Here is a 26,669-nt window from a genome sequence, read left to right on the forward strand (position 1 = left end):
AAATAAAAAATAAAAAATAAAGTGAGGCACTCTTGTGGGACTGAGCCTCTTAACCTGTGGGCTCTGCCCTGACTCCAAGTAGTTAGTGGTGGAATTAAATTACATTGTAGGACACACACAGTTGGTTCAGAGAACTGAAGAACTGCTTGGAGTCAGAAAGACCTGAGACTCTTCAAATCAAGCAAAAAATTAAAACAGTGAAACTAACCTATTTTTAGCTTCCTTTACATTATAGGAGTTATGATTTGCGCTGCTAGGAGGACACACGGAAAAGCTATCATGGGAGCCGGCATCTTGCTCCTCCTCCTCCTCGTCTTCATCTGTCCGAACAACTGCTTCAGAAAGGTAACCATCTTCATCTCCTTCTTCATCTAGTGCACACCGGGTAGAACCTCCCCAAGTTGCCATTGTTCTAGAGATTAAGAGACAAAACACATGAGATCATTCTGGAGATGAGCTAAATACTTTACCGCCTATTATGTACCAGACACTGTACCAAAAAAAGAAAAAAAAAATATATATATATATATCACTGCACCAAAAAAAGTGTATGTATATATGTATATATATATGTATATGCATATGTGTGTGTATATAAAATTTCATTTAGTCATAGTAACTATGAGATGGGTGGTACTCTCCAACTGCTGTTATAACCTGTTTACACTACCTTCCAGAAAACAATTCTTCATATAAATTAAACTAGTAATCATATCCCCTGGAACTTATTCCTAAACTAAACCCCTCTCAACTTTCAACTTTTCCTTGAGTCACAGTTTTCTAGATCAGAGTTATCCAGTAGAACTTTCTGCAATAGTAGTAATAATCCATATCTGTGCTGTCCAATAGAGTAGCCATTAAGTACACATGACTAATGAGCACCTAAAATGTGGCTGGTGTGACAGAGAAAATGAAGTTTTAATTTAACTTTAAATAGCCACCTACATCTAGTGGCTGCCATACTGGAAAGCACAAGTCTAGACCCATGGTTCTCAAACCGAGATGTTTAACAAAACAATATAAAGAACTTTTTTAAAGTATAGATGTGTGGTACACAGAACACAATAAAATACTGAAGATATAGTTTGATCAATAAAATTCATATTGGCACTCCAAGAACAGGAATAGTTCTTTTATGAGTACGAAAGAGAGTAAGGTTTAGTGCAATGTTGCAGCACTGCCATCTGATACCAAAAGATTAGGTCATAACAAATTTGGATTTCAAAAGTTTAGATCTGAATACTACTATAAAGATAATTAACTGATCTTATAACCAATTCTTTTAGAAATATTCTAAATATGGAAATTTCAAACATAAATCCTAAAAACTGAATGTTTTATACAATAAAATGTTTTCAAATTCTTAGGAAATTTACAAATAGCAGATACTCAATTTAAGTTACAAAAAAAGCACTTATTTCTGGCCTGATAGAAAAGCACTACAAAGTATCAAGCATTTTCTTTTTATAAACTTGAAACTTAACTGAGAAAATAAGGCTTATATACTCAAGAAAATCTGTATCACCGTTTGAGCAAGTGTCTTAGAAATTTTTTAAAAAGAGAGAAAGGTGATGCTGTGAGAAGTTAGGACAGAAAGTAGCTGGATTTAGTCAAACTGAGTCACAAAGGTGATGCTTAGAACACAAGTCTCACTGCAACAGCAGATTTGTGCTATGATGCAGAGGGGAAATGAGGCTGCCTATCCTACAGGCCGTAAGTAGGTGATATTTTAAGAAAAGGTTTAAGCAGCTCTCTTACTTTTCTGTTCTACTCTGTTGAGGTGTACACAGGTTCTCAGACCCATCACTTCTCAGTGAAACAGCCACTGGAGATGTAGTTTCAGCCAGACCTTGCCTCCTCTGATGTTCAGCCATCAAAGCTTCAAGCTGCTTTCTTCTCTGTCGCAGCTCTTCCCTTAACATTTCGTGTCTTCGCATTTCTGACCACAACTGTTATTTTAAAAATTAAGTCAAGTTGGTGTAAATATCTGGACTTGTTTTAGCCTTAAAGAAAAACAGCCTAATACTATTGTCAATACCAACAAACATTTCTATTCTCACTCTATCCTTTTTACACTGAGACACCCAAGAAGGTCAAAATGATATTTTAGTAATAAGAAAAAATTAGGCAATCAGTAATTCTTTATGAAAACAGGTAGCACCCAAGTATACTTTATCAACTATTAAAAGAAAAGAAAGTTACAATGTTTTCTATAAATCCCATATAAATAAAATGCCAAAGGACAGGTTTTTCTAACTGAAATGATTACTATTTACTATAACTAACCCTTACATATAATTCTGCCAAATATTTGCTAATAAAGGGCAAGGCTATTTTGAAAATATACCAACTTAATTACTTTTTGGAAAAAATTATTTCTTCCCACAACTAAAAGACACATAATAGGCTACATTTAAAAACATGTTTCACAGATATTCAGTTTTCTTCCTTAAGACCCAGCAACAAAGTACAACATACAATACCTCATTATCTACCACTGAAGAATCATCATGTTCAAAAGCAGATTTGCTTGTACTGGCTTCATTTTCATTAACAGTTGGGGTTGAAGTAACAACTGGCATATACTTTTTTGTGGGACAATGACCCACACTAGTGGCTGACAGCTAAAAAAGAATTAAAACTATTATGAGGAATTAAAGCAATTATATGTTAATTTCGTAAAAGCAATTATTTCACTGCTTCTCTAGGGCTCTAGTATCATATTTAATTTATTACCACCAGACTTCAATTGCCATCATGATCTAAAGAAAATCTGACATAAGCAAACAAAGATGAAAACACAGGCTAAAGTTGAACAGTAGTAACCAACCCTCCGAAACAACAGAGACGTGAGGGATAAAATGTTACTGTGGAAAATTTCACATACTCAACCCAACTCCGACATATATTCCTCTGCACATTATTTAGATTGGGAATGAGAAAAAAAGGATTAGATAAAGTAGAAAAGGTAAGCGTCTAAAAAATAAAGTTATATTAGAAATATCACTTGATATGTTTCCCTTTCTTTGAAAACAAAACCTGACTGAAGAATAAAGCTAACCAATAAAGTGTAGGAAAAAACTCAGAAAAGAACTGATATTCCCTTCCCATATTAACCTTCCTCCTAATTACCTGACGTGGTCAAAGACTGCACATTCTCTGTTCAACTCAAAAACCCATGCATAGGGTACTATTTAATAAGCATATATACATTTAATATTCAAACTACAAAAATAATATTTTAATTTCCCTAAAAAACTCATGATGGCTTAACAGCTTTATTATGTAATTTTAGGCCAGTAAAAAATGGAAATGCTAGGGCTTCCCTGGTGGCGCAGTGGTTGAGAATCTGCCTGCCAATGCAGGGGACACAGGTTCGAGCCCTGGTATGGGAGGATCCCACATGCCGCAGAGCAACTAAGCCCGTGAGCCACAACTACTGAGCCTGCGCGTCTGGAGCCTGTGCTCCGCGACAAGAGAGGTCATGATAGTGAGAGGCCCGTGCACTGCGATGAAGAGTGGCCCCCGCTTGCCACAACTAGAGAAAGCCCTCGCACAGAAATGAAGACCCAACACAGCCCCAAATAAATAAATTAAAAAAAAAAAAAAAAGGAAATGCTAGTCCCTTAACTCCAAGTTCAAGCCAGAATATTTTAATATAATACATAGTTATAAACACTCATGTTCTGAATCTACAGCCAGCCAGCCCAACAAGTGAAAGAATGGGAATAATTAGAGTCAATTCCTATGTGCTACCTTTCACAGTATAAATGTACATCCTTAACGCATTTCATTTGTCCATTTCATTAATCATAAAATTAAGATATAAATCTATCAAATTAGCACTAAAAAAAGACAAAGAGTACTTTCAGTTGACACTAAGATTTTAAATATCTTTCTTCAGACAAACAGAAAGAAAGAAATTTCCTAATTACCTGTAGGTCAGGACATGCCTTTTGCAATGCTTGAATTTTCTCTTGAATCTCAATCAGTTTCTTTCTTTCTTCCTGCAATTGTTTGAGCTCTCTCTGTTGCTGCTGTAGTTTAGCCTCATAAAATTTCTCTCTATAATTAAATTGACATTATATTTGTGGACTCCAGTAAATCTGATGATAGCATTAAGCACGATGTAATACAGTACCTAGCAGAGTACCTTCTCTCTAACAGGCACTAAACTTTTATGACCTGAAAGCCAGAAGCTTAACATACCTTGCCTTTTCATTTACTCCAGCATCTTTCTGTGTTTTATTGGTATTTCCTCTAGCGTTATTTGCATTTTGTTTGGTGTCTTCTTCTGCTGGGTAGAAATCATCCAAATTTGAGGTACTGGCAGAGATAACTCCTTGATCTGCTGTATCATCATCCTAAAACAGCATCATTATATTAAAACAATCTTGATATCTAAAGACATTATCCAATTCATACCTTAGTAAATACAACTAGGTTGTAAAATTAACATAAAATTTAAAGCAGTAGGGAAAGCATATGATTTTGAGCAATGAAATTCACCCTCTACCAATGGCAGGGAATAAAGTACTAAAACTAAATACAGTACATTAATAATCTGAGTTGCCAATTACCCAGCAATGGCAAGCACTAGTTTGCCTTTTCTTTCCTTGGCCAGATTCTAAAATCAAAGAAGAGCTTTCTAGAGAATATGAAAAAGATACAAAATATATCATTGGAGCTGGGAACTCTTGATATTAGACACTTTTTCTTCAGATGTGACTTTTACATTAACAATTTAACAACCAATGTCTATTATCATTTGTTCATTTAAAAAGCTTTCCATTTCCTCATTTTGGTCTTTAGTTTGCCAAACAAGTACCAATGGCTCACAATACAAAAACGAATGAGAATGTACCACCTCAAATCTGTAACTACTGGAAAAACAACAAAAGTTCATATCTTCCTAACAGTAGATACGTATCCTCTGTTGAAATCAATGTGCTTATTAAAATGGAGGACTGGGCTGGCGGCGCACTGGTTAAGAATCCGCCTGCCAATGCAGGGGACATGGGTTCAATCCCTGGTCCGGGAAGATCCCACACGCTGCGGAGCAAATAAGCCTATGCACCACAACTACTGAGCCTGCGCTCTAGAGCCTGTGAGCCACAACTACTGAGCCCGCATGCCACAACTACTGAAGCCCGTGCACCTAAAGTCTGTGCTCTGCAACGAGAAGCCACCACAATGAGAAGCCCACGCACTGCAATGAAGAGTAGCCCCCGCTCACCACAACTAGAAAAAGCCCACATGCAGCAACAAAGACCCGACGTAGCCAAAAATATATAAATTTATTTTTTAAAAATCTTATTTAAAAAAATGGAGGATTGGAGGTAACCTATGACATTTTCTTAAAAACATTTAATATTGGGCTTCCCTGGTGGTGCAGTGGTTGAGAGTCCGCCTGCCGATGCAGGGGACACGGGTTTGTGCCTCGGTCCGGGAAGATCCCACATGCCACTGAGCAGCTAGGCCCGTGAGCCATGGCTACTGAGCCTGCGCATCCGGAGCCTGTGCTCCGCAATGGGAGAAGCCACAACAGTGAGAGGCCCAAGTACCGCAAAAAAAAAAAAAAAAAAAAAAAAAAAAAAAAAATTTAATATTGTATACTTTATATTTACTCATGCTTTCCCTGCAGAAATCAACTGAAACTTTAACCTTTGGAAATAGAGAGTTAAAGCTAACTTTGATTGTAAAACTGTCTAATCGATTTTAAGCTTATAGACATGGTGTTATTCTGGTCTTCTCATCAATCTAAAAGCTAATCTGATTTATTACTAAAATGGTAAGATTAAAAAGAAACTGAGTTGGGACTCAAAAACAGAGAAGCTGGGGCCTCCCTGGTGGCGCAAGTGGTTGAGAGTCCGCCTGCCGATGCAGGGGATGCGGGTTCGTGCCCCGGTCTGGGAGGATCCCATATGCCGCGGAGCGGCTGGGCCCGTGAGCCATGGCCGCTGGGCCTGCGCGTCCGGAGCCTGTGCTCCGCAACGGGAGAGGCCACAGCAGTGAGAGGCCCACATACCGCAAAAAGAAAAAAAAAAAAAAAAAAAAAAACAGAGAAGCTGGATCATGAGGCATTTTCCCACAATAAAAAAGTGGAAAAACCAAAGTATGAAAAAAAAAAACTACATAAAGTTTCAGATTGTCACATGAGAGTGTCTGAACAACTGAAATGATATAAACTCCGAAGCTAAAAGTAACTGACTAAAGAATTATTGTTTCAACACAGGCTGCATCACAGACTAAGGAACCATATAAGGGCCATATAAATTGTCTAAGCTAATCTATCAAGAAGAGTAATAATAGTTTTTTTACAATCATGATAACTATGTAACTGTTTAAACCTTCTCCTGAGTCTCTTGGGAAAGGATACAAGTAAGGGCACAAGCAAAAGAAGACTACGCTTAATAAAATAAGTAAAATGTATCAATCTTAAACATATAAAAACTTGCGGAGTTTGGATCTTTTTTTTTTTAATAGCTCTCAGAATGAGGACCCTTAATCCCTCTGTGTTGCAGTTTTCTCATTTTTCATACATGTTATTTCAGGTCTTAGAACACTCACTAAAGCAAAAGAGCTGCATTCAACATAAGCCTGAAATTAAGCTGATCCATCTATAAGCCACCAAGTTATTCATCATTTCTGATCTATTATTCCCACTCTGGGCAATACATCTGAGGAGAGGAGTCATAAAGAAAAAATGAGGAAGTAATTAACAAGTACAATGATGTTCAAGATAGCACGACCTATATTATTCTTTGCTCTAGAAGCTCTTCATTGTTTCAAATGGTACTACTGTCATACGATCGAAGTTCAAAAAGTAAAGATGTTTAGAAAAATCTCTTTTCCATCCCTTTCCCCAGTTCCATTCTCCACAGGTAACCAGTGATATCAGTTTATGTGTCTGTCTACAGTTATACTTTGAATATATAAGCAAAAATATATACATGTGTATATAAACCTGTATGTGTTTGTATACATGTGTTTATGCTCCTTCTTCCCTTCAACACACCTTCTTACAATAGGAAAACCTTAGAAAAAGCCAAAAGCCAATTCCAGTAATGGTTAAAAAAGCTATATGGTATCTCAATAAAATAAAATGTAATCAAAGGTATAAGGAAATGGATTCATCCACCACTGCTTAGATATCAATTAATATAGTCATTCTGGAGAGCAATTAAGCAGTGTCCATTAAAATTAAAATGTGCATGAACTCTGGCAAAGCAATTCCACTTCTTCACATCTGCTCTTGAAAAACACAAATGCACCACAAAGCTTGTGAAAGAATGTTCATTGGAGTGTTGTTTCTAAATAGTGAAAAACTGGAAACAACAAAAGTAAACATCAATAGGATGTTAGATTAACTAAACTAAGGTCCACTGATACTACAGAAAACTAAAAAAGAACTGCAGCTAAAAAAGAACTGTATTTACTGTATATATATACATATATATATAAAAAACATATGCAAAGTAGCATCTGTGAAGGAGAATGGGATTATGAATGAAGGCTCAGAGGGAGTTTACTAGTAGTGTTTCCTTTATTTAAAAATGGGAGCACATTCATCTTTCACTTGAGTAATTCAAAATAAGTAGCATTCCAAAAGAAGTTGTGAATAACAATTGAATTTTTTTATTCACAAAAAAATTGCTTTTCTATACATTAGTGTGGTTAATTTTAAAGTTCTATACTTCATTTTTTTCAACCTAACACAAGCTAAGCAAACCTAAATGAAAACAAATCATTCATTAATTTTACCAGAAGTTTTTTGGCTTCCAAAAATCATATAAATTTCAATACTTTAGGAAGTCTCTCTTAAAGATATTTTTATAGTGATTATGTTACTAAGAATATATATATATATATATATATATATATATATATAAAACAGATGAAAAGGAATGATTTTAAGAAGTTCAATCATTCTTAGAAAGTTTTATACCTAGTCTAATAAACTGCAAAAAGCCTTTGGACCACATCAGTCAATATAGAAGTGTTAATAGTTACATAATTTCACGTTCATACATTCAAATAGCTTTTTAAAATTTACAACTAATAGTTCCAACTTTACTTGTTTGGCCTTACTGAATAAGACAATATGGTTTTTCTTCTACATCAAGTGAGTTAAGATCTCAGCCAGAATGTCAGTCTCAACTCTGGCTCTGACAATGGTATAACTCTGGCCAATTAACACCTTTAATCTGTGTATCTGCCTCACTGAGATGTTACCAAGTTCTACGTGATATAGAACTGGGGTCTCCAGCAAAAAAACAAACAAACCTGTTTTTGTAATAGTTATACTGGTACACAGCCATGCTCATCTGTTTGCATACTGTCTATCGCTGCTTTTGCACTGAGTAGTTGTGACAGAAACTGTATAGCCCACAAAGCCTAAAGTATTTATACTAAGTCACCCTTAGAAAAAGTTTGCTGATCTCTGATAATATGGCATGTAAAGTGCTAAGCATTTAAACCTGGTATATAGTTAGAACTCAATAAATGTGTACTAGTATAGTTATACCAACATAATTATCAAACACATATAAGACTGTCCATTTGACACTTTTTTTTTTAAATACAAGCAGTATTTACCTGCACCAATGCAACAAGATCTTGTAACTGTCTAAGTTTCTGTTTTGCAGCCATAAGTCTATTGATCTTCTGTTCAAATTCAGCATCTTCAGGAGTCTCATCAACCAGACTGCTCCTATGACTAGATAATGAAGCTCCACTGACTGCCTCATCTTCTGCTTCTTCCTCCTCCTCCTCCTCCTCTTCACCTTGTGCAACGTGAATCCCCTGTTCTCGTTCTCTATTATATCGACAATCTGCTGAAAACACGTACCAGTGAAATCAATAATTTAATAAACTTAAGAGTACTAAAGAAAGGAATTCCACTTCCCAAGAATAATATGGTAAAATTATCTGTGAATAGAGTCAATCATACCTAAAGAAGGAGGCATGTTTAGAGCCCTTATGTTGGCAGCAGATCTATTGTTAATTTCACAATTAGAATTAACTGATCTCCCATCTCTATTATTAGAAACACACTGTGCGTTAGAATTACTATTTACTTCGTTCCAGGTGGCAGCTACTTGTGGATTTCTAAAAGAAAGAAAACAACCTGAAGTTATTTAAGGTAAAAAATATATATAATAATAAGAAAATCAAAGTTTTAGAACTGCTGATAAAATAATTCCAGACTATGAACATCATTGGCTATTTCCCCATTTAAATTCATCCTCTAAATAAACGGCTCTTGCTTTTCACTAACTTCTCCTATTCACAAATTTAAGAAGAAAAACATCTAAAAAAATCAAAATTACAACCAAAAAAAAATCAAAATTACAACCAAAAAAAACCAAAATTACACCTAAAAATAAAGAGGTAGGAAAATGAAGTTACGTAATTTTTATGATTCTTTTAGTTGATCTAACAAACAGCAAATTTACTAAACTACTGTATTCAATACTTCCCTATTTGTTTTTCTTTATAGAACAAGTAAGAGTACACTGACCAAAACAGCAGACTTACAGGAGAAAAGCTTAAATAAAAGGCAAACGGTAGGCACTCTATTGAGGTTTCTTTTGTTTCATATTAAATGTACTGTTAGGGTGAGTATGTTAGAAAAACAACTTAAAAAAAAGTTCTTACCGAATGTTAGTAACAGGTTCAGAATTTTCATGCTCGGAATCATATTCTGATTCTTCAGTTTCTTCTTCTTTTGTGTTTTCATTTACAGCATCTGTCATCATATCTGATGTTTGCTCATAATAATGAACTAATTCTCTTAGCTCATTCAACCTCTTTCGAACTTCATTTAACTTCCTGATAAAAAACGAAAACATTTATATTAACACCCATTTTAGCAAACTAAAGCATACACTATTTTCATACAGTAGCAGCCAGCACAAACAAAATTTAAACCCAGTCAAATATCCAGGGGATGTGACTATAATGAATGTAATTTCAAGTACAGGTTATTCAAAATCTCATCACCTTATTTACTTCTGTTGTGTTATGGACAAAAGCATAAAAAACCCTCTTCCAAGTGTTCATTTTAAGCAGGTATAGATGTTAACAGCTTAAATCTCAATGTCAAAAATATTCCTATGTTTCTTAATAAGTATCAAAAATGTGAAGTACTAAATATTCCATTAAAATAGTACCTCTTAGGCAAATCAGGTATGCAGGCATTACTGAGCATTTACAAAAGGTTCCCAATTTGTCTACAACATATAGAGATCTACCAGTTACCATACTATATAACATGTTTACCAAAAAAGAATAATTAGGTTGTTGAATTTTCACTGAGTCCCAGGAATTATGCCAATGTTTTCTAATCCTTAAAACACCTTTATGAACAAATATATTATGCCAGGTGAAGAAAAAGAGGCTTAGTGAGGGTGCTATTTGTCCACAGTCCCACAACCTTGTGAGATAAAATTTCAGGGCTGTCTAACTCTAGAGCCTGGGCTCTAAACCATTTGAATACAGAAATCTTTTAACTGTAGTCCCTTTATTTGGAAAACAGGAACATATTAGCTCATAGAAATTACATGTTACTACAATGTCACATTTCTCTAGGACAGCTCAAAGATGCACATATAACACACACACTTATTCTACCACCATACCACTTAAGAATGTTTATCATATCAAATTAACTCAGTTTTTCCAGAATTTTCAACAAAGAAAAAACCCCCAAGATTTATCCCCATTATTCAATTCTAATCTATGTAAACAATGTTTGTAGAAATGTTTTACTGGAGTTTTTCAGTTGGATTTAGGTGGCCTTCATTTTCACTCTGATTCTGAGAAACTAGAGAAGCAGCAGGATAAGGAACAGATGATGTGAGGCTATTGGATTCTCCATTGACAACTGGTGTTAAGCCTACAGGAGCAGAGGGAGCTGCGGTTGTACTTCTCTGATCCACACTCCTTTGTGGGGAGGCTGAAGAAGGCACAACTACCAAAAAAAAAAAAAAAAAGACCAGTTACCATAAATAAACAAATACAGCATCAAACAACACATTCAGAGTTGGCTCAGACACAGAAAAATAAAAAGTAAAAGTCATTAACATCTTAAATCCTGCAGCTTTAAAATGTGAAACTTAAGGATATAACCAGGCCACTTGTTTATTAACATGTCCTTCAACCAAACAGAGTTAAAACAGAAAGGAAAGAATAAGGAAAGACAAGATGGAAACCAGCAAGAACTACGATATTCTACCTTGAGAAAGTAACAAGAGTACTCCTCTGATAAACTTGGTTCCAGGTTAAGTTAAATAGAGCCACTGCATATGATGTGCAAGCACACCATCTACCAATCTTTACAGGGCAACCCTAGCTGATTAGGTCCTTGAGAATGTTCCAGTCCAGAGGGATTCTATCTGGTCTCCAAGATGGAACTTTTCTTGTTCCAAAAGATAAAGCAAAATTGTTAAAGTGACTGTGGTACATAATACCATGAATACTACTCAGCAATAAAATTTTCTAATTAGATGATGATTAATCCTCTAAGACAGCTCTTGAACTATATTTTAATTACTTTTCTGTCCACACAGATCAGACAAAGATACCTTATGCTTTCAAGGGTAATAAATGAAGACTAAGAATCTTTGTGCTTCTCTCTCTCTCCTACCAGTTTATTTATTTTTATCTTTTTATTTATTTATTTCTGGCTGCGTTGGGTCTTCGTTGCTGTGTGTGGGCTTTCTCTAGTTGCGGTGAGCGGGGGGTTACTCTTTGTTGAGGTGCATGGGCTTCTCATTGTGGTGGCTTCTCTTGCTGTGGAGCACACGCTCTAGGCAGGCGGGCTTCAGTAGTTGTGGCTCGCAGGCTCTAGAGTGCAGGCTCAGTAGTTGTGGTGCATGGGCTTAGTTGCTCCACGGCATGTGGGATCTTCCTAGACCAGGGCTTGAACCCGTGTCCCCTGTACTGGCAGGAAGATTCTTAACCACCGCACCACAGGCAAGTCCACTACCACTTTAAAACTATCATCATCTCTTCCTCACAGTGACAATCGTCATTTGTTGCTCACGTTATCCACTGCTACAGCTGGTTTCCAGTAGTCTTTTCTCTCTATTCCTTGATTGTTCTACCTTTTGCTCTGCTTTCACTGTTTCCCAGAGAAATATATGATTTTTTAGTCATCAGTAGACAGAGTGCTACTTTAATTATGTGTATAAAACTGACCACAAGGCTTTGAGTACAAGTAAGTTTTTCTTGGTTGTATTCATCTGTTTAGGAAGGATGGGCTCTGGGATTAGCTTATACTCTAGAGGAGGCAGAGGAGTAGCAGAAGTCAGGGAAAAGGAAGGAGTATGTCTCAGGGCAGAAATAGTACAGTTCTCTGAAGGTGGCAGACAACTAGGGTGAAATACAGGGATCCAGAGATGATGTTTCTATCCCTTGTCTGTTCTTTAATAAGACAGCATCTGGAATGCTAAAGAATAATGACCAGTTAGGGTTGACCCTACTGATTCCAATATCCAGTGCTACAGCTCCCACTACCAACTGTTTGAGTAAGAGCCAGGGACCAGGCTTGGGAAGGTATGTGGCCAAGTGAGGACTAGTAACTGGATCTGAATTAGACAAAGGCAAGTAAAACATCTGTAGAGCAGAAAAGACAGTTCCTACAGTATAACTAAGATGACTATTGGCTTTCCTATGTAACTAGTACAATCGGCCCTCCATATCCAAGAGTTCTGCATCTGCGGATTTAACCAAAAGCAGATAGAAAATATTCAGGAAAAAAAAAATTCCATAAAGTTCCAAAAAGCAAAACTTGAATCTGCAGCATGCTGGTAACTATTTATATAGCATTTACATGTATTAAGTATTGTAAGTAACCCAGAGATGATTTAAAGTATACTGGAGGATATGCTTATGTTACATGCAAATACTATGCCATTTTAGATAAGGGACTTAAGCAGCCTCAGATTTTGGTATCCGTAGGGGTGTGGGTGAGGGTGCTGGAACCAATCCCCCATGGATAACGAGGGATGGTAGCATAACTATTTAACTAGTATACCTAGGATGACTATATGCCTTTCCTAGTCCCACCTGAGATGACTATTTATGTATTTTAAAAAATGAAGTGTTTGGGACTTTCTGCACTAAATAAGTTTTTCATATCTCAGGTTTTTATTATATAAATACTTTCTAAACCTGTTTCATAGTTTTAAAATCAAAGTACTAAGTTGGTTTAGCTTTTCCTTAAGGAAAAATTTTGGATATGCTAAAAAGTGCAGTATTATTATGTCAAAGTATCTAACAGTTACCTTCTCTTAAACTTTTCCCTTATTTAAAATCCTACCAGGCTTCCCTGGTGGCACAGTGGTTGGGAGTCTGCCTGCCAATGCAGGGGACACAGGTTCGAGCCCTGGTCCAAGAAGATCCCACATGCCGCGGAGCAACTGGGCCCATGCGCCACAACTGCTGAGCCTGTGCTCTAGAGCCTGCACGCCACAACTGCTGAAGCCCGCGTGCCTGGAGCCCGTGCTCCGCAACGGGAGAGGCCGTGCTGCGAGAGGTCCGAGCACTGCAACGGAGGGTGGCCCCTGCTCGCCGCAACTGGGGAGAGCCCGCGTGCAGCGGCGAAGACCCAACACAGCCAAAAATAATAATAAAATAAGTAAATTAATTTAAAAAATAAAATAAAATCCTACCAATTTTTCAAGCCCAAATTCATTCCTTTCCTTTTCTGAATTTTACAGATCTACCATCTATTTGGCTTTACCATACATTGCCTTGTTACTTAAAAACTTTTCACATACAAGTCCTATTTCCCCACAAAAATTATAATTTTCTCGAGTAACTATGTGTTTATTCATTCACCAAATATTTACTAAGGAATTATTACATGTTGGCATATATACTTACATGTCCTCTACCTAATACTGCTTAGATTTACTTACATGATGAATTGTTCAAATGCTCATCTCGAAGTGTATGAAGTTCTCCAAGCAGCTTGTCCATTTTTTGTTTCTTTTCTTGTAACACTCTCATTTTGCTAAAAAGCTGGACCTTCTCATCAGGTAAATGCTCTGAAACTGATGGATTTCTGCTCTGAGAAACCTCTCTAGTTAATGAAAGACTTTCTGCTTGTCTTCTATTGTCTGGAACAGCTGGAGGCTTTTTAAAAAAAACAAAAGAAAAGAAAAGAAAAAAAAAGAAAGATTAGGCGATTAAAGCTTGCAGTCTCATTTTAAAAATGTATAAACAGGGCTTCCCAGGTGGCGCAGTGGTTGAAATCTGCCTGCCAATGCAGGGGACACGGGTTCGAGCCCTGGTCTGGGAAGATCCCACATGCCGCGGAGCAACTAGGCCCGTGAGCCACAACTACTGAGCCTGCGCATCTGGAGCTTGTGCTCCGCAACAAGAGAGGCCGCGACAGAGAGGCCTGCGCACCGCGATGAAGAGTGGCCCCCGCTCGCCGCAACTAGAGAAAGCCCTCGCACAGAAACAAAGACCCAACACAGCCAAAAATAAATAAAATAAATTAATTAATTAAATTAAATTTTAAAAAAAATTGGATCATATATAAAAAAAGCATAAATATTCTCTCTCATTTTTTCTTTTGGCTGCATTGGGTCTTCGTTGCTGCATGCAGGCTTTCTCTAGTTGTGGCAAGCGGGGGGCTACTCTTAGCTGTGGTGCGTGGGCTTCTCATTGCGGTGGCTTCTCTTTCTGCAGAGCACAGGCTCCAGGGCACGCGGGCTTCAACAGCTGTGGCATGTGGGCTCAGTAGTTGTGGCTTGCGGGCTCTAGAGTGCAGGCTCAGTAGTAGTGGCCCACAGGCTTAGTTGCTCCGCAGCCTGTGGGATCTTCCTGGACCAGGGATCAAACTCGTGTCCCTTGCGTTGGCAGGTGGATTCTTAACCACTGCATCACCAGGGAAGTCCCAAAAATACATAAATATTCTTTATAAAAAGAGATAAACATTTGTGTAGGTTGTGCTGGTCAGTAAGTATATATGCCTTTCCTATTCCCAAATTATATACATACTGTTTCCTAATGTGCCACCATATCTATAAAACTATATATATACTGTTTTATAGACACACATAACTACACAGTGGGGATTCACTGGATGTTATTAACTGGATCTAAATTAAGTGCTAGAAATGCCACATTTTATATAGAATAAACCTTCAAAAATCTCATTCTCTCTCTTGCCATCTTTTAGAACCATAATCATAAACTTTAACTTCTTAACCTATCAGTTTCTCCTACCACTTCTTTGCTACTAAAAAAAAAATTATGAAACATTTAAAAAATCCACTAAGGATTAGGGAATCATATAATGAGTAACCAGCACTGACCTTAGTCAAATTTTAGTATTTTGCCACATTTGCATCAATTCTTTCTTTAAGAGAAATATAATATTACAGATAATAGCTAAAGCTTTATACGTAGAAATCCTGACCCCATTACTCTCTCAAGAGATAACCACAATCTGGAATTAGACACCTACCATTCTCAAACATATTTTTATTTTGTAATACCTATGAAGGTATCCATAAAAAATATACACTCTACACATTTTAGAACATAAGCTAAGTGGTATCCTTCTTAAACTTGCATTTTCATTCATTAGCTCTGGTTCATTTACTGTAGCCGGTTATAGGATTTCACTCTATGTATATATCATAACTTACTAATCCATTTTCCTGTTCATGGACATTTAGATTGTTTCTGCTTTGCTATTAATACAATGCTGCCATGAACATTCTTGTACGCATCTCCTTTTGAACAGGGTCACTAGAAAAAATGTACTAGATATTGCTAAATAACTCTCCAAAGTAGTTAGATCATCTTCTTTTATTTAAACTTGGGTCAGCAGAGAGAAGATAATGCATTGTCAATTATACCCATTTCCAGTGGAGAGATATTAATTCACCCTTTCTCACTCAACAGACTGAAATTTTGCATTTATATCATTATTTACAAAGGTCATCAAATTATAACACTTATTAACTCTGAAATTAAACTTAAGAACTTCCTTAAAATTGTTAGTAAAACATTGCAAAAGCATAGATTCACACTAACTTAAGCTTAACAGTTGTGACTATTAACAATCTTTAAGGTGAAATAAGAATGCGACATCTAGGAGCATACAAAGGGGAAGTTTCACTAATCACTTCATTCAAAGTAGATATTTCCTCTAAATTAGTGTTTCCCAAAGCATAGTCCCGAGACATCCAGCACTGGAATTCCATGGTGGGAAGCCCACCCCAAATGTATGAATCATAATTTTGGAGGTGGGGGGATCCCACTGACCAGAAATGTTTTAACAATTATGCCAGGTGATATGTATGCTCAGTAAAGTTTGAGAAGCACCGCTTTAGTTAATGTGATTTTAAATCCAGTATACCAAAAAAAATGAAGTTACCTGAGAATCACGAAGCTGATTATGAAAACGCTGAATTAAATCATTCAATTCTTCATTTAGTTCAGATGTGATACTGACTCCAGATAGGCTACCTGTAGTTTCTGTTACAACTGGAAAGGAAGTTAACAACTTTCATTCAAGCATATAATTTAATAATTCATTAAAGCAAATAAAAAACAACACTTTAATTTCTGAGAAGCTAAAAAGAAATTTGGGGGGAAAAAGGAAATTTTAAAAATCTCAATGTAATTTGAAACTAGTTAACCCTCAGATCTATCTGCCAACCAATCATTTTATAAGTTTCCATCTAACCTGAAAATAAAGGGACGCTCACAAAACTCTAGTATAGTGGTTCATCTTTTTCTGTCCCAACATTCAAGGAGGGATACTGTTACATCCCAATTAAGAATAGTGACTCAGGGCTTCCCTGGTGGCGCAGCGGTAAAGAATCTGCCTGCCAATGCAGGGGACACGGGGTCGAGCCCTGGCCCAGGAAGATCCCACATGCTGGGGAGCAGCTAAGCCCGTGAGCCACAACTACTGAGCCTGCGTGCTACAACTACTGAAGCCTGTGCACCTAGAGCCCGTGCTCAGCAACAAGAGAAGCCACTGCAATGAGAAGCCTGCACACTGCAAGGAAGAGTAGCCCCTGCTCGCCAAAACTAGAGAAAGCCCACGTGCAGCAGCGAAGACCCAATGCAGCCAAAAATAAATGAATAAAATAAATCTATTTAAAAAAAAAAAAAAAGAATAGTGACTCAACAGAGTCAGGGTGCGGGAAGGTCTACCAGATGGGGTTGGAGGCGTGGCGGGCAAAGTGGTTAGTCTGAAAAAGCACAGCTAATTCTGACCAGTCTCAATCCCCACCTCCCCATCAGAATCAATGTTCTAGTACAGAGGCTAGCAAACTTTTTTTTTAAAGATTCAGAGAGTAAACATGTTAGGCTCTGTGGAGATACAGTTCTTGTCTCAACTACCCAACTCTGCCACTGTAGGGCAAAAGCAACTATATACAATACATAAACAAATGGACATGGCTGTGTTCCATAAAATCTTATTTCAGGCAGTGGGCCAAATCCAGCTGGCTATAGTTTGCCGACCCCTACTGTAGAACAGATAATTTATTGAAGGAGTTGCTTGTGATACAAGTCATACTAAAAGACCACAGTTTTTATCTTCCTAAGGCAGTATTCTGATGACAATTTTCATAATAGTTACTCTCTATTACTCAACCACCCCATGCTTATCTTTCCAGCTCTAAAAGAGACAATGACTATAAACTGTTTCTGTTTTGAAGGAAAATATTAGCTTTTTCAATGAGAACTCAGAATTACAGGATGGGGTAGACTCCCACGTATCCAGTCCAAAGTACTTGGGGAAAAAAAAGCAATTACAGTCTAGATAACGCACAACTTGCTAGTTAAATGGTAAAAGGAACACTCTTTCCCATGACAATTATGTTGCCTCTCTTATAAACCTAAAGATTAAATACTGTAAGTTTGTTTTTTCATCAGTATTCTCCTGCAAAATCTCATAAATGCAAGAGAAAGTCTGTTTTCAATCATTAACCTAAAATTTTTTTTGAAATAGTACATAGAATAAATTCAAATTTAAACTCCTGTTTATTCTCCTCCTGGTACTTGTCTCATAATAGTACATTAAAAAAAGAAAGAAAGATTATCTGCTTACTTAAAAATAAAGGTTTATATTCAGAAACAGAAGACCCCTGATCTGGAACTCAAGAAATCTGATTCTACTAAAATTCCATATAAGCCTAGGCAAGTCATGAGCTCTGTGTTAGAGTTCCTTCTCTCTAAAGTGAGAATTATAAAAAAAGCCCTGGCGACTAACCTACAGTTTTGTGGTGATCAAATGAGATGACGTAAATATAACTATTTGAAATAACATAACTATCACAAGAAAATCTCTGAAATCTGATACTCCAGTCTTGAAAAATATTTTAAAAGTTGGTCATTAACCAAACTGTATTTGTCATTGTTAAAATATTTTGGTTTTTCCTAAATCTAACAGCTAATGATACTTTTGAATTTTGCAAGGGAAAAATGGGGATGAAAATTTGCATAATTATTATATACTATACCATATATATTCTATACAAATATATAATTATTACAAAAGAGTAAGTTACTTGCAAGTCATAAAGTTCCTTATGAAAATGCAAAATTAAATTACATATAACAGTGATCAGAAGTCTGAGCCAGTGGGCTAGGTGTGGACAACACGATAAATTGAGTAACAACAGGGTAACCACAGTAAGGACCTAAAATGGAGAGCCCACAGGAGATAAATTATTATTAGATTGTAATGACAGACTACTAGAAAATATAACTTGGCTTTAAGTTTTAATAAGTAACAATTTGTTTTCAACTTAATGAGAAATTAAACACGTAGGTTTGACAATAACAAGACAAACTATAAAGTTAGACTCAATACTAAAGAATTCAATACATAGGATGTGGAAAGGTTTCTTAAACAAGATCCAAAAATACAAAACTTAAATCACTAAGATGTATACTTTAAATATCTTATAATTTTATTTGTCAATTATACTTCAATAAAACTGAAATTTTTTAAAAAATAAAAAAATAAATAAATTCAATACAATTTCCATCTAAGTGATACATGGCTATGAGGGAAAGAAGGAGAAAGAAAAGAACATTTCTGAGTCTCAGGGAGACTGGATAGCATATAAATTTAGTTCAAAGGAACTAGTGCATACAATTGGATACCTCACTACTCATGTCAGAAGCCAAAGAAGCTTACACTTATTCACTGCCTCACTTAAGGTTTTAACCCTTCCTTGGCAGGCAAGCAAAGCACAGCAACCTTAGTTAAATAAAGTACAAAAGGCAGAAATATAGCAACAAGAGCCCTATAAATTTGAGGTACAAAAACAGAACTACATCCTGTCCCTTTTACCTCTTAAGGGTGCTCTCTGATGAAAAGGAGAGCGAGCTGGCTGTCTGCACGGTACAGTATGATGGCCAGGAGTTGTCCCTGCAACCTTTTCTGCATAACCAGAGAAAAGCACAGGACAGGGTAAGCCTCACATGTAGGTTTCTAAACTAGACAACAATCAAGATCTAATTATATAATAACCAGCATCCACCTTGCAATCATATCATTATTTATTGAGCCTTACTTATAAAAACACTCTAAGATGGTGGCATACCAGAATCATCCATCACAGCAATAGCTTGCTCTGCCTTATGCTGCAGAGCAAGAAGAGCAGCTTGTCGTCCCTGCAGAGCTCTCAGCTGCTCCTGCTGCTGTAACATCCTTTTTAATAAATCATGTTGTTTCTTCAAATTTTCTATCTCTTCCATAGGCTCCTGCTGAGGATCTCTGGCCTGAAAAATAAGACCAGCAACACTTATATCTTTTAAAGTCCATGTTCCTATTTCAACTACCAACGGCAAGGTACATACATAGATAATAAATTAGTATTAAATATACAACCTTAGATACAGACTTGAAAGAAAAAGAAGAAGAAGAAAATGATGACACAGAGACAGCCTGTCATGTTAAGAATTAGGTAGTTAGGTAATTTCAAGGTAAAAGACCATATGCTTAGCATGAAGAAGAGATTAACAAAAAGAACATAAAGGAAAAGGCATACAAAAAGGAAGACAGGAAGGCCGACAAACAGACACGCACACCACGCACACCACACATACACACACACACACACACACACACACACGAATGAGGGATCCAGGCCTTACAGAAAAGGAAGAGCAGATCATCCCAGGTTAATGCCCTAAAAGTAGCCCTGGAGAAAGACCAGACTAAAAAACCTTCTGCCCCATTCCTAGAAGCGATGTTTAAAAACCAACAAAACAACAACCAACCACCCATTTTCTAACTACGGATGGAAATTTTTAAAATATACTTTTTATTTGATTATTTGATGTGAAAGGCTTTAATTTACTTGCATCACTTTATATTATCATACAGTAAAGAAAAAATATTGTCTTTTGCATCAAAGGTATCATTACTATTTTTTCTTTCAAAAGATGCTCATTTAATGCTGAGTCTGAGGACATAAATTACTTTGAAATTCCCCCCAAAAGGTAACATTTTGCCTAAAAGAGGAACAGATTAAATAGGTGCCACTTATAAAGAATTATCAAATTTTTAAATGTTAATCTTAAAACTATTCAAGTGTAACCCAACCAGAAAAAATAAAGTCAACTAATCAAAGAGAGAAAGTTAAATACAACCTGGAAACAATAAATAAGACAAATTATGCATGAACTGTATACCATAATGGTATTTTTTATCACTGATTTGCCTTTTTAAAAATTTTGTATCTTAAAAGTTTAATGATTTTAGCTAATATTTACATAAAATATTTCTATTAACTTAGAAATAGTCAATTTTAAATTTGCATTGCTACCACATTTTTGTTGGGGATATGGAGACTTTAAATGAATGATCTCCCCTGGCTCTGACCAAAGTTAACAAGGAAAATAAACCTCAGTGATTTCTTTTCAGAGTAAAAATGCACTGATCTGTTTTCCCTATGTACATTTGATTCCAAGAAAAATTATGGAAAACACAGATGGCTCCAGAGAAATTCCCTTCTGGGTAACATTCCTTAACAGTACTCTGCAAAAACCTCTTCTCTTTACCTCCCCAAGTAGCACTCATTAGTACTGTAAGTAAGAATGAGTAACTGTGATAACTTGGCAAGCAATAAAAATAATTACATGGCTCAGAATTAAGAACTCAAAGAAAGGAAGCTCAAATAGGACGTAGAAGACTACAGTTAGAACGTTTGACGTAGGTATCAGAGAAGCCAGGTCAGTGCTCTATCCAGGACTGGCCAACTAGACTTTATGAACATGGAAGAGAAATAATGTACCTTGGTTAAGCTAATATTTACTGGAGACTTTCCAATAAACTAAAGCCATTTTCAAATCAAGTGCAATTTACTCAGGTCTCTCCCATCCTATACAAGTGGCGTTACCTAGTTAACATTACATTCATTCCTATGAAAATTCATCTTCTTAGTTCTTGCTCATTTCAAGACTATTTACATCTTGAAAAAATAATTTGAAGGGTGAGAGATAACTATCAATCTGAGATAGGGAGCCATCTCAGATCTGATCCAAATTAATTTCATCAAAGTCACTGGTAAAATATAAAACCAGACCCAATCAGGTACAGATTTCAGTGGAACGACTCAGAGAAACCTCTCCAGGTTGACATCAATCAAATACTCCAACAAAGCATCAGTGGTAAATGACTAAGAAAAGGAACATTACACAAATAAGGCAAAAAGTCATCTAGGAAAAAAGAAAACCATCAAGAATGCATTATCTCCATCTAACTCATAATCCTCCCATCTCTCAAAAATAGTTTAGACCTCAAGCTAACCTTAAAGCTATCTAATTTTAAAGAACTTACTAAACAATTTAATATTATGGTTTCTTACCCTTTAAAATGCAAACTTTTTAAAAGAACTTTAATCCTTGTTAGTCACATTTATTTGCAAAACTTTGATACTCTAATTATAAAGAATTATGAACTTCAGATTTTTCACTAATCCAAAGATGAATTCCCAACAATTTTTGAAATTAGTGGAGTTTATTACTGCTTAATAACTTTTGCATCCACATAAATAACATTTCAGACTAATACTTAGAAAAGATGAACTGAGGGAGGTGGGTGGAACTACAATCAAATATAAAGAAAGGGAAGATGAGAAAATGGTAATAAAAATACCTGGGGATAAAAACATGGCAAGAAGATGGTGCATGGAATAGAAATCCAAAAAAGGAGGCCAGGACTATACCCATCCTTCAAACACATATTTTCATTTAAACGTTTTGAGTCACTTTCAGTAAGTACATTCTTAGTTTACAAATTAAAAAAAATAATAATAATAACTTAAGCATGAAATCTCGAGTTGCATACAGGTAACAGATTTCAGAAAACCCTAAGTCTTCCTTTCCTCTACGCAACTGATGTTCTTCCAATCATTCTTCATGGATTCAAATATATTTTTATGGCTGAAAAGTACTTCAGTTAATATGTATTCTAAGTTTTGTCATCTGAAAGGTGAGAAACTATAAGCCCAGAGAAGATAAAGCTGTGATTTATCCAATATCACAGTGAGGGGAAGTCAGATTCCTAAGTTCTAGGTTAGTGTATTTTCACATCATACTATTTGCCCCAAAATTACATCCGTAGACTATGTCTGCTATATTTAAAACTATCTCTGAAGAAGCATAGTCTAGTTTGGGAGACAAATCTAGCCCACATGAAATAACTAGAAATGATAAAAAAGATAGCAAAAAATGGGTAGATGGTATTTTTAAAAGCTTATGAATGTTCTAAGAGCTGAGATTAAGTGTGGGGGAAGGATGAGTATGGGAAAACAATGAGGGCATGGGTATTCAGGGAAGGCTCTTTTTAAAAATTATGCAATGTCATCGTGTCTATAAAATATTTCATAAAATGGACTCTGCCCTTGTAGGCAACTCAAGAATATCAATTATCTCCTATCAAGCTGCAACTCACAAGGTTGCTTTAAGCTCTGAACCTCAGTTAAGACACCAACTTTTTTCCCTAGTCTTCTAACAGAATACTACATTTTGAAAGGATGTTAAGGAGGTAATGAAGGTAGGTGGGGAGAACGACAGATTCTGCATAGCAGAGAAAGAATAAAGTCAGTCAGTGGGAATTAGGGTTTTTTCTAAGAAAATGAAATCATTTTATGAACAGAGTACTGATAGAACTACCCTAGGATGGCCCTAAGAATCAAAAGATTAAAAAGAATCAAATTAAAATAAACTCCAGAAAGAAGTTCAAGAGAAAATAATATTTATAAGGACATTATTCAAAGAAACTTAAAAACAGAAAAGTGGTTTTTAAAAGCAAACATAACGCCTTAGGGGAAAAAAGTAAAACTGGAAGATGCTATGCTGTAGTAACTGTCAAGTCAAGTTCTGTTTGTCACTATTCAGAAGACTTAAGAAAGGAACATTAAGTTCCAAAGGATCTGTTTTCCCCCATTCACTTTCTCTTCTCCAATGCTAGTAGTTTTAAAAATAATCAGCTACTTTACTATTCTGTTGAACTGGGACACCTTTTGCTTAACATTTTATAGTAAGATCACTATAGCTGATTTCAAATTATATCTTCAAACTCTTGTGGGAGAGCGGGGAGACACCATAATATCTAGAGGTTAAGCTTTGTCATTTTTAAACGCCACAAAAATATAAAATATGTACATAACAGAAAGGAAAGCCTAATCCTAGATAATAAGCTAGTAATAAAACATATGAAATTGGTCTTATCTATACTCAATTATTAAAATAGTACTTTACTCCTGTCAAATGGGTATGAGCACTTTTACAAATGCTATTTTTTTTTTCAAACTGTTTTAAGTGGAACTACACAAATAGTTGTCTTTAAACCTTTCCTGTGTGTCTTTATGCAAATCATGGAAAATTAAAAGAAAGAACATTGGGCCTCTCTGGTGGCGCAAGTGGTTGAGAGTCCGCCTGCCGATGCAGGGGATACGGGTTCGTGCCCCGGTCTGGGAGGATCCCATATGCCGCGGAGCGGCTGGGCCCGTGAGCCATGGCCGCTGAGCCTGCGCGTCCGGAGCCTGCGCGTCCGGAGCCTGTGCTCCGCAACGGGGGAGGCCACAACAGTGAGAGGCCCGCATACCGCAAAAAAAAAAAAAAAAAAAAAAAAAAGAAAGAACATTTACAGCAAACATTGGAGAAAAAAGTAGCAAAAACATCAGGAAACAAGTCAACTGGATAATTAAAAAAAGAAAAAAAGAATGGAAGAAGGGATTTCCAATGGGAAGAAAAATATAAACCAAAAAACACTAAAAATATTGGGTTAGCCAAAAAGTTCATTTGGGTTTTTCCATAGGATGTTAGAGAAAAACCCAAACGAATTTTTTGGCCAACCCAATATTTCATTCTTAAAAAAACAGGAAAGCTAATAGCTTGCTCTATTTTTTCTTTCTTTAATGAATAACTACAGGAAATAAGACAAAACTTAAAAATACCATCTTAATCCATGAATACAGTATCAGAAACAAAAGGCAACTAATGGTCAAGGGTTAAGAATGTTGTATTTTGAGTTCTCAACAGCAAAAAAAGGAAAATTGATTAAGTTTCAAGTCCTTTGTTAATACAAATTAAAAACAGCTGCCACACATAATCCATGGAGAGGAGAATAAGAAAGCAGGAAAGGAAAAAACACTAAGGGACAGCATTTTACTAATGCAAATTACAGTACAATTAACCATGTTAACGTACATATTTAAAAGTTAATAGCAACAACAAAAAAGCAAATAAAGGAGAGGAAATATGAACAAAAGAGGTGCTCATTTAGAGACTTCCCAAGTTAATATTGTGAAGTATACCTTTGAGGGAAATCCACGTTTTCGGCTATATTTCCTATTAGGCCTCAGTTCCCTGTCATTCTGAGGAGGTCTGTCACCTTTCCCTTTTGGACTTGTTGTAACGTCAATGTCTGAAACCTGTTCTTGTGAAGCTGAATTCCCTAGTTTGTCCTCAATGCATGGCCGAATTCTCAGACTAAAAGATGCCTCCTTTATTAAATAGTGTAGCATATTAATTTCTTAACACAAACTCCTGTTTAACATATAAGCCAGTCTTGTAAATAAATATAAAAAATTACAAGTCCATCTTTTAGAAAATCAATCCACCCTCCCCCAAGTGGCAATAAAACTTTAAATTAGACTTTTAAATTCCTATAGACTAGACTCTGGGCTTATTATAATTAAGTGAATATCATATCCTAGGCAATAAGCTATACAACAATTGCTGAAGCATATTTCAACATTTATTCTGCTATGTTATTAATTAACTTTCAAAATTTCCTGATTTGATGTTATGAAAGAAACTCTCATCATGGGAACACAATATACACTAGCATATAAATTGTAATAATCATCTACATCATTTCCCACTCCTCTCCAACAGAATTCCTTTACCAACATGCCCCAACCCTTCCACTTCTGCTGGAATGAAATTTGAGAAAGAAATTATTCCCAGCCCCACTGTAAACAGAAAAACAATTTCCCCACAGTAGAATCCATTCTTCAACAACCATTTGGATCAAGCCCTCTGAGCATCTCCTGGTGAAAATAATGGAGAGAAAAAAAATTCAAATTTCCTCTTCAAATCAGGAAGGGCAAGGAAGAGAAAGGAGGCAGATAGGAAACTATGCAGGTCAATATTAAAAGGAAACAAACCCTCAAATTCCTAATGCTGAATGGTACTTTGGAACATACCTCAGAAACAAAAGATACACGTGGCTATCCTTTCACAAGAAAGGCATTACTGATAACAGGCTTTCAAGTTTACTAATGCATGGTTGTAGGTTCATCTGTTAAAATTAAAATGCTTAAAAGTATACTAGTTTCATACTAACTTCTATGAACTAAGTTTATTTTATAAATCTTTCCTCAAAGTTCTGTAAATTTCTGATTATTTTTCCAAAAGACAGTATTCTGATACATTCCATTTTGCAGAGTCAGAATTTATAGTATTTTTCTCACTGGAATAAATCCCAAAGTAAATGCTACCCTGTCCCATTTTCAACTCAATTTATCAGTTGTCTGGTTTTGCTTCCGTTCTAAGCTAGCCTGAGAAATGAGAATCCTAACAGCCTTAAAATGGTTCCTCAATGGCAAATGAACTTGGAGACTTTTCCAACAGACGTCATGCTAAGCAATGACACTGTACTTATAGCTCTTATATCCACAATGAATTTTAACTTTCCCAATGCTTCTTAAAATGAGTAAAGCTGTGCTTAATGAAACAAACTAGAAAAACCAGGTTTCTGCAAATTGAAGATCAGATATTATTAGATTTAATCAACCATTAAAACTATTTTTAATGCTAATAAATAAAACTTTTAAACTTCCATGTTCAAAAAGAATATATACAGCATTAACAATATGAGGGTTTCTTCCCTGAGATAAAGTTTTCATTAAGGAATGCCTACAAAAATATCATCGTGAAAAACGGGGGAAAACTTTATATCTTCATTTCCAGCACTTTAATTACTAAAAAGCCGCTTACCGTGGTATCTGAAGCCTCAGACTGCACATCTATGTTTAGCGATGTGCTCTCAGCTACAGAACCAGATCCCACAGCTGAATCTATAGTCCGAACATCCTCCTCCTCATTTTCTCTAGCCTGAAATATTTTAGCGGTATAAATCATACAACTATTAAAAAGGG

General features: G+C 36.0%; 1 protein-coding gene across 19 annotated transcripts in view; it reads right to left on the reverse strand.

Moving 5' to 3' along the window:
- Positions 1-26,669, reverse strand: part of PCM1 (pericentriolar material 1) — an 88,653-nt gene that overhangs the window by 45,138 nt on the left and 16,846 nt on the right. For 6 of the 19 annotated variants that reach the window (XM_060086189.1, XM_060086188.1, XM_060086186.1 and 3 more), the window contains 14 exons: positions 26,509-26,625; positions 19,599-19,776; positions 19,346-19,435; positions 16,406-16,515; positions 13,929-14,145; positions 10,774-10,975; positions 9,661-9,834; positions 8,954-9,111; positions 8,599-8,837; positions 4,210-4,364; positions 3,936-4,065; positions 2,484-2,624; positions 1,759-1,949; positions 209-412 (listed from right to left, as the gene is read on the reverse strand). In XM_060086189.1, the coding sequence (XP_059942172.1) occupies positions 209-412; positions 1,759-1,949; positions 2,484-2,624; positions 3,936-4,065; positions 4,210-4,364; positions 8,599-8,837; positions 8,954-9,111; positions 9,661-9,834; positions 10,774-10,975; positions 13,929-14,145; positions 16,406-16,515; positions 19,346-19,435; positions 19,599-19,776; positions 26,509-26,625 (2,306 nt within the window). The remainder of the gene's footprint in view (positions 1-208; positions 413-1,758; positions 1,950-2,483; positions 2,625-3,935; positions 4,066-4,209; positions 4,365-8,598; positions 8,838-8,953; positions 9,112-9,660; positions 9,835-10,773; positions 10,976-13,928; positions 14,146-16,405; positions 16,516-19,345; positions 19,436-19,598; positions 19,777-26,508; positions 26,626-26,669) is intronic. The other 13 variants (XM_060086191.1, XM_060086183.1, XM_060086181.1 and 10 more) reach the window with 6 other exon arrangements.

Source organism: Mesoplodon densirostris, chromosome 20, assembly GCF_025265405.1.
Source record: "Mesoplodon densirostris isolate mMesDen1 chromosome 20, mMesDen1 primary haplotype, whole genome shotgun sequence".
NCBI lineage: Eukaryota > Metazoa > Chordata > Mammalia > Artiodactyla > Ziphiidae > Mesoplodon > Mesoplodon densirostris.